We start from the raw sequence: 13,563 nt of genomic DNA on the forward strand, positions 1-13,563 counted from the left end.
ATGTCAAATAGCAACACTGACACCCTTCTTTCCTGCAATCAAAGTCACGGTGTGTTCAGCTTTTATTTTTTCCTCGTTCTTGTCAGTTGAGCCCATGTTTCCACAGATTCACATGTCATCTGTCACACGTGTTGTGTAAACCCCCCCATATTAATTTAGTTTGCAAGTTATTTGATGGCGCGCAGGCTCGATTCCATCACTACTGGAGGTTGCCAGGATAGCTAACTATACTGACTGTGTGATGGCCACATCTGCATGGCCGTCACCGGCATGCGGAGAGATCCCGAGACTGTCAGGGTGTAAGGAAGTGCATTAGTGGTTTAAATTCGGCTTTATTTCCAGCTTGAAATGGAGAAAAGCCGACAAACAAAAAAAACCAAAAACAAATAAGAAAGATAAAGCGCGGTGAGAGAGCCAGCAATTTGCCGGGTTCCCGGTGACAGACACCGCATTATCATAATTGTCTCCACTACATGATAGGACTGAGAAATAATAATGTCATTTTATTTAGAGCTGGGATGCCCCTTTTTATGAGAGTCAAGCAAGTCCCCGCCAAGTAGAGTAGGTCAAATGACATCTTTTGATCAGGCCTGTCCAAAGAGATCAAAGATGAATGGCAGGTAATGGATATCCAACGACAAACCAAATCTAAAGCAGAAATAAGCCTGCCACCGGCTGCCAGTTACCCATTAAGGGCTCACCTAACTAAGGCAGGATTCCTGACACAGCCGCCGACCACCTAAATCAGCCAGACGACAGCGTTAAAATTGTGTATTATCATTGGAAAATGGCTATTATTTCCCCAGTAACCTTCGCGTCAGGGATTTGTTTGCATAGGACGGTCTGGCAGCAGCTTCACGCGTGTGCTCTGATAATGCCGGGATTTACTCATTCCGCTACTTCCCGTTGCAGATAATGTAGGTATGTAATCACTGCGATTATATTTAAAAAAGAAGAATAATAATTCGGGGTGAGGCCTCCGGTATACCCTGCGCATTGTATGTGAGCGATATAGAAATGTACGTGACAAGCGGTAATGATATGGATTGGACTGCGAGAATTTGGCTTGGTTATAAATCATGAGAATGTGCCGCCCGGCTTCTGACTTTTATACCCACCCCTCCATCCGTGTAAATATCATTTATTCAGCTGGATTTTTTGCATTCCGCACAAACCGATGATTGGTTTTTGGATACTTTTTCTCTCTCCTTTCTACTAGATAAGGATGATAACATTACCATTTCAGTACCAGAGACAAGCACATACAGGGTTAATAATATAGAGGCTTTCATTTTGTGCAGTTAAAATAAATTACACGCAAAGTGTAATTGTGGGAAATAAAGGTAAATTGGACTTTCTGCAGTGTTTTTATTGTACTGTTTGTATGGACACCAGTTGTATCCAGAGCTGTTATTTGCATAACTTTTCTGGATGAGCCACAAAATCACAGCTATAAACCTTAACAAGTCTATTACTCACATAATACTGGCAGAGCTCTACGTGAATATATTCCTATGAATGTAATAATAAGTTACGTGTGTGTATTACACCTGGACACATATTAAACATAGGTGCAAATTATGCCGGAAATTCGAAAGGATCATCGAGACATTCAGGAAGAAATTGTATACAGAACACAGATGGCTTTATCTGCAGACCCGAGGGCCACCCTTGTCGGTCATGTGATATTTTGGGTGACTTTCCCGGCCCTGGGTATATGCTTTATGGCAATGCTAATGAAGTCTGTCCCTCCATAGTCTTTCAGTAGTCAGAGTTGGGGGATTTAAGACTGAGCCATTCTATTTTTTTCCACCGGCAGTATGATAAGGAGTCAGGGTGAGACAAATGGCTAATATGCAGCTGCCTGAAAATAGTATATTACCAGACAAAAACTCCAACTTGTTTAACTGCGCGCTAGTTATAAAAATAATTGGTGGAAGCCCCCTTTAAGTATCTCCTAATATTGTAACACTTGGCCAGTCTGGGTGCAAGAAGTGCTTGTGGTTTTTTTGGGGGTATTTTCTTTTCTATGTCCTTTATTCAGGTGGGTATCAATGGCATTAACTCTGTGTAACACTCCATACTTCACGAAAATCAGCCAAAAAGTGATTAGACCAACAGCCGCCATACCCTGTGTACAAACAGACAAGGGTGTAACAGCTGAAAAACACGGCCCAGACCAACACTGGGGAAGCCAAGACGCTCTACACCAGATCAGTGTTTCAGTGCACGGGCCCCTGTGGTGTACCCTGCCAGTGGGGTACAATACACAGCTTCTCTCAGGATGGAGCAGGGGTGCAGGGTAACTGGGGGGTGATTACTCACATAGGATTTTGTTGTATCTACAAACACTCACAGACTTTTGCTGGTAGTATCTCTGGGGAGCCTTCTGGGTAAATGGGCAGATCTCCATCACCCTTCAATATACCCTCTTCGTGAAATGAACTTTTTCTTTTTAGCAGGAATAGAGGCAGTACATTTTATCGCATGTAGCATGGTTTTATAGTATATCTGGAAATGCCATCTGTGTGCTTCTATCCAGATATACCAAGCTCTGTAATAAAGAGGGAAAACTGCAGCAAAAGACACTGTGTACCTTTTATGAGGTTGGGTAACTCTGCTAAAGCTGATCAAACAAAGGTGGGAGACCCCGATCGGCACGTGCGGCTGCATGCATTGATTACACCGCTGGTACTTAGTCGGAAACGGGAGTGGATGTGCTTGTCCCTGCCCCGTACCATCACGCCCCAAAACTACCCCGACAGAGCAATAGAAACTGGGTACCTGTATAGTGTCAGCTCCGTAACGGGGGTTTGTATGTAACAGTCTGCCCACCACAGAGGCTCACAGTTCATTCCGTTCCCTCTGACTGTATGTGTTAATTAGCACGCTTACGCCAGGGACGAGATGGCAAATCTCTGCAAAATCACCACAATCATCCAGCGCAATTTTAATTTGTTATTGTAAAGCAGAAAATCGCTTTCACTTAGGATTGTTCAGTTTTTCCAATCTATCAACAGATTAGAATCTTGCTTAATTTCAATGTGGCTAACTTAAGATGTTGTATAGTAAATTTATGCAACCGATCAGAGTTATTAAATTACCACATCCGCGATACAAGCAATCAAACCCCTTATTAGAGTTTTTTGTGTGAATGTTAAATGTCAAGGATCTACCCGTACGCGGCAGGGAGGCGCGTTACAGTTAAGGATGCATAAAAAATCACTCCGTGCATCCAACAAAGACTCCCATCATAATTAACTAGTATGCAAATAAATAATTTTTACAAACTACCTTGGAAACTGGTGTACGGGCATTTCTTTTTTCTTTTCCGCTTTCCCCCCGACATCTTTACGCAGCTCTGTGATATTTAAACCTTTAGACACTATTCTATCCGATTCATATATGCAATAAAATATTTATTAGCGAGCTGTGGAAATTCTATAATAAATCTGGGTGTCCGCGGTAAAAGGTAATTTATGATGATAAATTTAACTGTGCATTTTATGGTTTTTCGAGTTCTGGGGGGGGGTTGTTTTCTCTGCTCTGTGATTTAGCGCCATTGAAGGTCTTTTGATGCAAATTAACGCTTTACTAAAAGTTTAAAATAGTTCTGGGTTTTTTTGCTAGTTTTTCTGAATGTCAGTTTAGTGTGGATTGTCTTAAACATTTAAGTAGTGATTCTGCACAGCACCTTAAAGAGCAACAACCCATCCGTGTATCAATCACAGTATGGCGGGGAATTAAATAACATGCATCAGTGCAAGGGGGTGAAACATTGTGAAACCCAAATACTGCTGGAACAAATACAGGTTTTTCACGTAGGTATGTGAACATGCGCATTGCCAACTCCCCTTTCTTCACCAAACAATTTGAGAAGCTATACATATGCGTACGCACCGGCGGAAACATCACACACTGTTATAGTGTCAGTCCTTGTCTATTGCTGCTTTACTCAACAATACGTCAGGCGCAAGTTATTGTGTAGGATTTGTACAAGGCTGCAGCATATGTCGGAATATCGACTGCTCTGCAATTAACGCCTAATGTGAGGTCGGATTGTCAGTTTACATTTTCTAACACTATAACAGCATCTATTAAATATTATTTGGGAAATATCAGAAGTTAAGGTGATCGTTTCCGTCACTCTGTTTAAATGTGCTTGGTCCAGGAGCTCCATGAACACGCGTTCACTCTATATGTTGTGTTACGAGAGATTATAGTGATCGCCGGCGGGCGCAATGCTGCTGTATCTGTGAAAAAAATCGGGCGCTCGGTGTACGCCGTGCTTCAGAAGGCCTTTTCGAGCATATTGATATGAGTAACCCCAGCTGATACTACGTAACACAAAAGTGCCGTTTGGTACCTGTGTCTAAACAAAAGGCACTGGGGCTTAAGGAGTCCTAGGTAAGCAAGCGGTACAACTTTACGACCGGTTTACCTCCTTATCAATCAAAACAGATCATCTCCGCTGTTTATCTAAGCCCTAGCAAAATATTTGAAGAGAGGTCTTTGAAGGTTTGTTAGAACAAATATTCCCGGCTCGGCGTGCCAGGCGGTGGAGGTCAGGCGGTGTAAGAGCGGACAGCATTGCTGTTGATGGTAAACTAAGTTATTTTAGTTGTATAGATTTCACAGTGTTTACCTGAAAGCTTTGTGTTTGTAAACAAGGTTAAAGAAGGTAGGGAGTGAAGTCTTTTGTCTGCTTTTTGGCTTTATGTCCCGGTGCAGACAGAGGATTTGGAGACAGACACACAGACTTCATATTCCATATTGGCTCACTGCCCGGTACATGGTGACTGGGCAAGCTTTAATATTACCGGTTCGTATATTAACGAACCCGGTCCTCTCACTCTCACAGTGTGGGGATTTCTCACTTTTGCATTACTAAATATTCCTCACATAGCATGAGGTTAGAGATGTAGTTAGTTGTATGGTTAGGGATATAGGTAGGGGATATGGTTAGGCATTTACTTGGGGGGTATGGTTAGAGATGTAGTTAGGGGGTATGGTTAGAGATGTAGTAGGGGGTATGGTTAGAGATGTAGTAGGGGGTATGGTTAGAGATGTAGTTAGGGGGTATGGTTGGGTATGGTTAGTGGGTATGGTTAGAGATGTAGTTGGGGGTATGGTTAGGGGTATGGTTAGAGATGTAGTTAGGGATATAGTAGGGCATAAGGTTAGGCTGTTACTGTTTAGCATTGTTTTTCCATGACTATGCGCTCCGTTAATATGCAGCGTCACCTATCTCCGTGGATTTCTATGGAGTCGTCTCATTGTGGCTCGTCACCAGGGTTAGGCTAGTCTTGTTGAACATTTACTTGTACTTCTGAAAATCTTGCGTTCATCCGCGGATCAGGTCGATCTGCTTCTAGCAGGATCAATAAGGAAGCAGTGTGATCCCTCTTACACACTAATGTGTTTAAGAATCCACAAACACGCACATTTCCCTGTCTTGGAGCCATTTATCTTGCAATGTCAAATTGCAATAATTAACCATTATTGATCTTAAATTCAATTAACTTCATTAACGTAGGTCAGGACGAGGGTTCCTGTAAGGCAACGACTCTCAACAACTGTCTTTTCTGCCGTGACACGGGTATTCAGCATTTGGATCCCTGCCAGCTCGTAGAGTCGAATATAAAGAATTCAGCCGCCCTACCATCAAACTGTAATCACATTTTACTGTTTGTATAATCCTGTCAATTCTGCTCGGCCGCTGTATTTAACACAGAGTGTGAGTTTGACCCCGGGAATGTCCTTATAGCATGCAAATTCTATAAATAATACACGTCTGAGAACTGGTTTCGATCACTGCCGGGGAGAGATGACACGTCGAAGATGGGCCCCCCTCTTTAGCTGTGTTTAGGTGGCAAGCCTGCCCTGGCTGAGAGAAGAGGATACAGGCATCTATAGACTATAGATTGCCGACCTGGCAAGTCAGTTACTGGGAACCAGGAAGCCCCACATACGATGTGCATGCCAGCGCCGCAGCCTGTACTAGTCACAGGGTATTCGCTCTGGGCTCTAACAGGCCATCGTGAAAGTGTTATGAGACACCAAGGGGCAGCCTGCTGCTTACTCACAAAGGGAATTCCAGCGAGTGCCATCAAGCCAACTTCCAGTACAGTTAATTACCTGTGATACTGGTCTACAGCTTAACACTTTCCACACCATTTGCTATACACAGGAGTAAAACGTTAACTATTTTCTTACTAGAGGGTTGAACGAAGCTGCGTTGTTTGAACAGGTTATTATATTAACAATGGATTGCAGAATGCACTGTAACAGCCCTGCTCCTAGGTAGAGGTGCTTCATTATTATTTTATTGTTTTATATAGCGCCATCATATTCCGTAGCGCTTTATCACCCTGTGTACAGAATCCCAAGTAATAGGATACTTGACTGACTTCATTCTGTACCCTCCAAGGAAGTCTGTGAGACATTCTGCCAAAATGCAGTCTTTAGCAAGATGTAAACTTTAATTTCTAGGTATATGATTGAATCAGACATTTTGCATGTTTCCATGGTGACTGCGCCAAACCAAATACAGCATGCAGAGTGTGGCAAACTCCCACTTCCCATAGGAAGGGACAGATTAGATACCCAGGACTCAGATTAGATACCCAGGACTCCTAACTGGAAACCAGAGGGTTAATGGAAATGAATTAGTGGCACAAGAACAGCACCCACTTCGCTTAAAATAAAAGTGATTATAAGCTTTTAAGCCATTTTCTTTTTCACACTCGAGAGGCATGGAAAATCTAAATCATTTTTTAATTTATTGTAATTGATGTAAATTTCTCCCATTGTCGGAATTATATTGATAGTTCTCTACTTTATGTTTATTAAAGGTTGAGCATCAGAAATGTAATGCGTAAAAAAAAAATGTGGGCTTAATTTAAATTGTGAATCTGTCTGTCAAGAAATGCATTAGGGGTAGAAAAAGCTTAAGACATATTAATTGACAGACAGGAACTGCTGTCTCTAAGGTTGATACAAGTAATTTATTACTTTAGAAATGAATGCCACCTCTAGAATGTGCTTCATTAATTTCAAATTTAGTTTTAATTTCAAGCTGTTGCCCCTTGAGAAGAATAAGGTGGCAAATTATGTTTGAAGAGCCTTTTTGTTTCTTTACATTTTTTTTCCAGAAGAAACACTACAGTTTAACTATTTAATATTAAAAGTAAATATGCAGCTGTTTCTGGTTTCTGAAAGATCCGAACAGCTGCTGATGTCTTATCGAGGTCACCGTCGCTAATGCCTGTCTCTTTATGTTCCTAGCGTACGTGTCTGACGAACTGAAGGCGGCAGTACTTGTCGACGATGATGTGGAGACGGAAGACGGCGCGGTGGATGGCGAACCGTCTGCAAAGTACATGTGTCCTGATAAAGAGTTCGCAAAGAACTCCCCCAGCTACCAACACTCACCGGTGGGGGAATTTTCCAGCCATGAAATGGACAGTGATTCTCACGTCAGCGAGACCAGCGACCGCATGGCCGACTTTGAAAGCGGTTCCATCAAAAACGAAGAGGAAACAAAAGAGTCGCTGGTTCCCCTCGAAGATTCGAATGTCTCCGACAGCTTGGAACAGATGAAAGCCGTATACAACAACTTTCTCTCCAACTCATACTGGTCCAACCTTAGCCTGAATCTTCACCAGTCGACTTCGGAAAAGAACAATGCCAGCAGTAGCAGCAGCAGCAGCAGTAGCAGCAGCTGTGGAAGCGGAAGCTTCGACTGGCATCAGACAGCGATGGCTAAAACGCTGCAACAAGTGTCCCAGAGCAGGGCTCTGCCAGAGCCAAGCCTTTTCAGCACCGTCCAGTTATACAGACAGAGCAGTAAGTTGTACGGGTCGATCTTCACTGGGGCCAGTAAGTTTCGCTGTAAAGATTGCAGCGCTGCTTACGACACATTAGTAGAACTGACCGTTCACATGAATGAAACAGGACATTACAGAGATGACAACCACGAAACTGATAACAATAACCCCAAACGCTGGTCTAAGCCACGTAAACGCTCTTTACTTGAAATGGAAGGAAAGGAAGATGCTCAAAAGGTATTAAAATGCATGTATTGCGGTCATTCTTTTGAATCTCTGCAGGACTTGAGTGTTCATATGATTAAAACAAAACACTACCAAAAAGTGCCTCTCAAAGAACCCGTCACTCCCGTAGCAGCAAAAATTGTCCCAGCGTCTAGAAAAAAACTCTCTTTAGAACTTGATCTTCCGAGTTCTCCTGATTCTGCAGGGGGGACGCCAAAAGCAACACTTTCAGATGCAAATGATGCCTTGCAAAAGAATTCAAACCCATATATCACACCAAATAACCGCTATGGGCACCAAAACGGTGCCAGCTATGCCTGGCATTTTGAAGCACGAAAGTCTCAGATACTTAAGTGCATGGAATGTGGCAGTTCCCATGACACTCTGCAGGAGCTCACGGCCCACATGATGGTCACGGGTCACTTTATAAAAGTGACAAATTCTGCACTGAAGAAAGGAAAGCCAGTTTTAGAGGCGCCGGCGACCCCGACATCTTTGCTGGATGAAAAGGTACAGTCGGTGCCACTGGCTGCCACCACATTCACACCTCCTGCTAATAACAGTTTGTCTCTCTCCCCTAAGTTATGTGTGGACATTAAAAAGGAAGTTGATAAAGATAAGGGGGTCACAGAAGACAAGATCAAAGATAAGGAGAAGTCAAGCGAAGAAGAAGAAAAGTTTGATGTCCCTTCAAAATACCATTACCTGACTGAAAACGACTTAGAAGAGAGCCCTAAGGGCGGACTAGACATACTCAAATCCTTGGAAAACACTGTAACGTCTGCTATAAACAAAGCTCAGAATGGCACCCCGAGCTGGGGAGGATACCCTAGCATACATGCTGCTTACCAGCTTCCTAATATGATGAAGTTGTCATTAGGTTCCTCAGGGAAAAGTACCCCATTAAAGCCGCCGTATGGAAGCAGTGAAGTTTTGTCGCCTACCAAAAATCAGCCTCTGGTGTCGCCACTCAGCAATCAGAGCTCACCTGTGCCAAAAACTAACTTCCACGCAATGGAGGAATTGGTCAAGAAAGTCACAGAGAAGGTAGCCAAGGTGGAAGAAAAAATGAAGGAACCAGATGGGAAATTTTCGCCGATTAAACGAGCGACACCATCTCCCAGCGACAGCGATATGAGCGAGCCGCTAAAGGACGATGCATCCAGTGAAACGCTCTTCAAAAGCCAGCAGAACAGTCCCATGCCGCAAAAAGACACCTCTAAGGAAAACACAGTCCTCGAACCGGTGGAAAACGGAAAAGATCACGTAAACTCAATAATAGGCACCTTAAGTAGCAGTACTGCCATAATAACGGACCATCCTCCTGAGCAGCCCTTCGTCAATCCACTAAGCGCGTTGCAGTCCGTCATGAATATCCACTTGGGGAAGGCAGCTAAACCGTCCCTACCGGCACTGGATCCCATGAGCATGCTATTTAAAATGAGTAACAGCTTGGCGGAAAAGGCTGCGGTGGCTACTCCACCAGTCCAAGCCAAAAAAACAGACCACTTAACAGACCGTTATTTTTATCATGTCAACAATGACCAGCCCATAGATTTGACGAAAGGGAAGAGTGACAAAAACTGCTCTTTGGCTTCAGCGCTTTTGTCATCTACGTCGACATCGTCTGCATCTTCTTCATCTACTGTGACAACGGCAAAGACATCTGCAGTCGTGTCATTCATGTCAAACTCACCGCTGCGCGAGAATGCCCTGTCAGATATTTCTGATATGCTGAGGAACTTGACAGAAAGCCACACATCAAAGTCTTCTACACCTACCAGTATATCTGAGAAGTCTGACATTGATGGTACCACAATAGAGGAACCAGAGGAAAACACACCAGCTCAGAAAAGAAAGGGTCGTCAATCCAACTGGAACCCACAGCACTTGCTGATTCTTCAGGCCCAGTTTGCGGCCAGCTTGCGACAGACCTCAGAGGGAAAATATGTCATGTCAGACTTGAGTCCTCAAGAAAGGATGCACATTTCAAGGTTCACGGGACTTTCCATGACCACAATTAGCCACTGGCTCGCCAATGTGAAGTACCAGCTACGAAGGACCGGGGGGACAAAGTTCCTTAAGAATTTAGACACTGGGCACCCGGTGTTTTTTTGTAACGATTGTGCGTCTCAAATCAGGACTCCCTCTACGTACATCAGTCACCTTGAATCTCATCTAGGTTTTCGGATAAGGGATTTGTCTAAACTATCCAGCGAACAGATACACAATCAAATAGCACAAACAAAATCCCCCTCTGATAAACTGGTGGTATCGTCTGCAGAAGAAGAGACGGGGACTTCTTACCAATGCAAACTCTGCAATCGGACATTTGCCAGCAAGCACGCCGTGAAACTTCATTTAAGTAAAACACACGGAAAGTCTCCAGAGGATCACCTCCTCTATGTGTCCGAACTGGAAAAACAGTAGTATTTGCTTTTTTTTAACACAATAAACTGTATTTTGCTTTGAGGAAAACCAACAAGAAAAAGCCTTAAAGCTACAGTGTACATTTTGGCACATGTTTTATCTCTGGAGAATCACTCTGGGATCTGATTTTTTAATTTGTAAAACAGTTTAATAGAGGAGCATAATCAGCTGTGGCTGCTGGTATAATATGAAGGTTACAATGCAGTGGAAAGTGTTTGGTACTCATCTAAATTGGATCAGAGCTGTGCATTCTCTAATGCGCCAAGCTGCATGATTTAACCGACACGCATTTCTATTTACAGCTGGTACACGTTTTCATTTGACTTAATGTGTGCTAGTATTTTTCAGCCTTTAGCCCTCTGAGTACTTTGGAGCACTCTTACCTTAAACGGTCTTTTATAATACGTGTAAATATATATGTGTATATATATATATAAATAAATATAAAATAAAATGTACTCGGTAGAGTTCCGCTTAAGAACTTTGCCAAACAGCCCTACAGAAGTTCCATTCACAATGCAGAAGCCTTTACCTCCCACAGGGGTGAGCCGCGCATTGCCAAGCAGTGTGCTGCCAGCTCCTATGCCAGAGCAGGGGTTAAAATGATGTATATAATGTATAGAACTGCATTATGAAAATTGTGGTTGATGTTCATGGAATTGTATTTCCCCTTTGGCATTTTTACTAGTGTTTCTTTTTGTTTATTTTTGGTATCAGATGCAGTATGCCTCTTTTACATAATCTGTGCCTATGTATAGTGTATATTTGGATTTGGTTTACTTTTTACTTCTTCAGTGCCAGACAAAATGTTTTGTTTTGTTTTTTAAATGCCCGAGCATTGTAAATTTATTCGATGAATACAACAAATAGTCTTTATAAAATATTCAAAAAACTATTATTCTAAAACAAAAAAGCTATAGTTGTTTTACTATTACATCTATATTGTTAGAAGTTCATGTTTAAATTATACATATTTATTAGCGGAGCGATATCACGTGTTTCGGACACAAGCTGCGGGACTCCCGGCCTGGCTAATTCTCTTAACGATTTTGCACAATGTGACTTAAAAGAAAAAAATCAAACAAAACTATTTATTATGGCAACACAAAGAAACTCTCAGCGTTTCTCAGTGCTCAAAGGGTTAAAACTATTTCAAGAAAAAAGTACTGTATTTCCCAAGAATTGCTGATCTTTAGAACAAAAAGAATAAAGAAATGTTTGTATTAGAATCCTTTGCGTAACTTTAAGAGGCATTCTGTAATATAACCTCTTACTTATTTATGGTTGTTCTGCTTATTGTAGAATGCCTTTTTATTTCTTTAACTTTTTCAGGTTTTGTTCTGCCTAATTATTTTCCCAAGATGCCATACTGGAGCATTATGTTAAGGCATATGAAAGGTAACCCGTGGTTACCGGCGCACTAAGTCGTTCTGTTCGTCTCCTTTTTGGCAGTTAATTTGCAGAAGTAACTGACAGCTGACACATACAAGGAACCTGTGTATAAAGTATTGGCATGTAAACAGCACAGACACTGCAATGCACTCTGTGTCCTCCTTTTGTTGGTGACAATGAAGTTCCATTATATGATTCTTCATATAACCTTTTTTCTACAACAGCATTAAAATTGTTTTCTTTTGCTAAAAAAATATTGTGTCTGTTTCCCAATTCCTTCAGAGTAACAAGCCCATTAGAATTGGATTTGCAGAAGTGGATCTAGCAGGTGACGGGTGAAAGTTACACGAGTGAGAGAGCGGGGGGTTACAGGATATTAAAAGGAAAATAAAATCGAGCGCAGCAGTCGGCGAGTGGCACCTCTAGCAAACGTTACAATGTAATTCTCTGTGTCTGGGAGGAAGAGACAGGATAAAAGTGCCTTAGGGATTTACGGGGAACACCTTGATTTTAGTTTTCTAAAAAGAGAAGTAAAAACTGCCTACATCGATACAAAGAGATACACAAAGTGAATATAAAAGCTGACATAATCGCTGAAATAATAATAGAACTTTGCCACGGAGTCAGTACATTACGTGCTGTTTATAAATATAGGTAAAGAATACTTTCAGATTGCGGAAATTCCACGTTAATGTTGGATGTCGGGGTTTATTTGGTAACATAAAACACTTTGGCGTTTACATAAAAGAAATGGTTCAGAGGCTGGGATGAACACAATTCTGTCCCTGACATTCACCGCTAGAACAAACTACTATGTTTACAAACTATATATATATAAATATATATATATGGATTCAAACTATGGTATCCATACCAGGATATTACTTCAGCTTTTCCCAAAATGTTATTTTACCAAAACCTGTTTGATAACATGCGGAAAAAACCCTGGTCTGATGAATTCTGTGTCCGCTTGTCGCCAAAAACATACGTTTAACATACACTCCGTGTAACAGACTAATGAGATAACGAGGTGCTACATTTTATTATCGCAGGGAAACATCCCAACAATCTGGTAACAAATAGAGTATCCACACGACGTGGAGAATACAACAGAGACCCCCCCCCCGAATAATTGAGATGTACCCATTTCCCCCTCAAACACACCAATATATTGTCAGACGGATCTCCTCCCTGCTTGTCATAATGAGAAATGACAAAAGGATATGTGCATTTACATGTTTTAGTGTATATTTTTATTATTACACTTATATATTTGACCCAATCTATTATAACACAAATACCTTAGCAATTAAGTATTAATTATTGTTGATAGATGCAGGAATTGACAGCTTCTAATGTGAAATTGAACCACCAGGTTGAAAATGTGCTTGGAGTAAAGGTGACCTACACGTAACCCCACCCTGACTCCGGATCTCTTCCTGCAGCACACCGTATATCTCACAGTCATCCTGCTTATGCAGTATCTCAAAATAACATTTGTGATAAATGTGCAATTTAACTAATTTATGGCTCTGAGATGTGCTCAGGGCTACACGCAAGATGAAAATCTTAAATGAAGCTTGAACAGCTCAGTTCACAACAAGAAATCAATATGCCTCGACTTAGAGAGCTAGTCACCGAGGCTAGCATGTAAAATATCAGCAGTTACATTTTTCGCCTATTAACT

The 13,563-nt window shown here is 41.9% G+C and overlaps 1 protein-coding gene across 1 annotated transcript in view; it reads left to right on the forward strand.

Moving 5' to 3' along the window:
• TSHZ3 (teashirt zinc finger homeobox 3) overlaps positions 1–12,130 on the forward strand; it is a 39,963-nt gene extending 27,833 nt beyond the window's left edge. Inside the window, exon 3 of the mRNA XM_053448653.1 lies at positions 7,288–12,130. Within this exon, the coding sequence (XP_053304628.1) occupies positions 7,288–10,484 (3,197 nt within the window). The 3' untranslated portion in view covers positions 10,485–12,130. The remainder of the gene's footprint in view (positions 1–7,287) is intronic.
• Positions 12,131–13,563: the final 1,433 nt, after the last annotated feature.

Source organism: Spea bombifrons, chromosome 10 (assembly GCF_027358695.1).
Source record: "Spea bombifrons isolate aSpeBom1 chromosome 10, aSpeBom1.2.pri, whole genome shotgun sequence".
NCBI lineage: Eukaryota > Metazoa > Chordata > Amphibia > Anura > Pelobatidae > Spea > Spea bombifrons.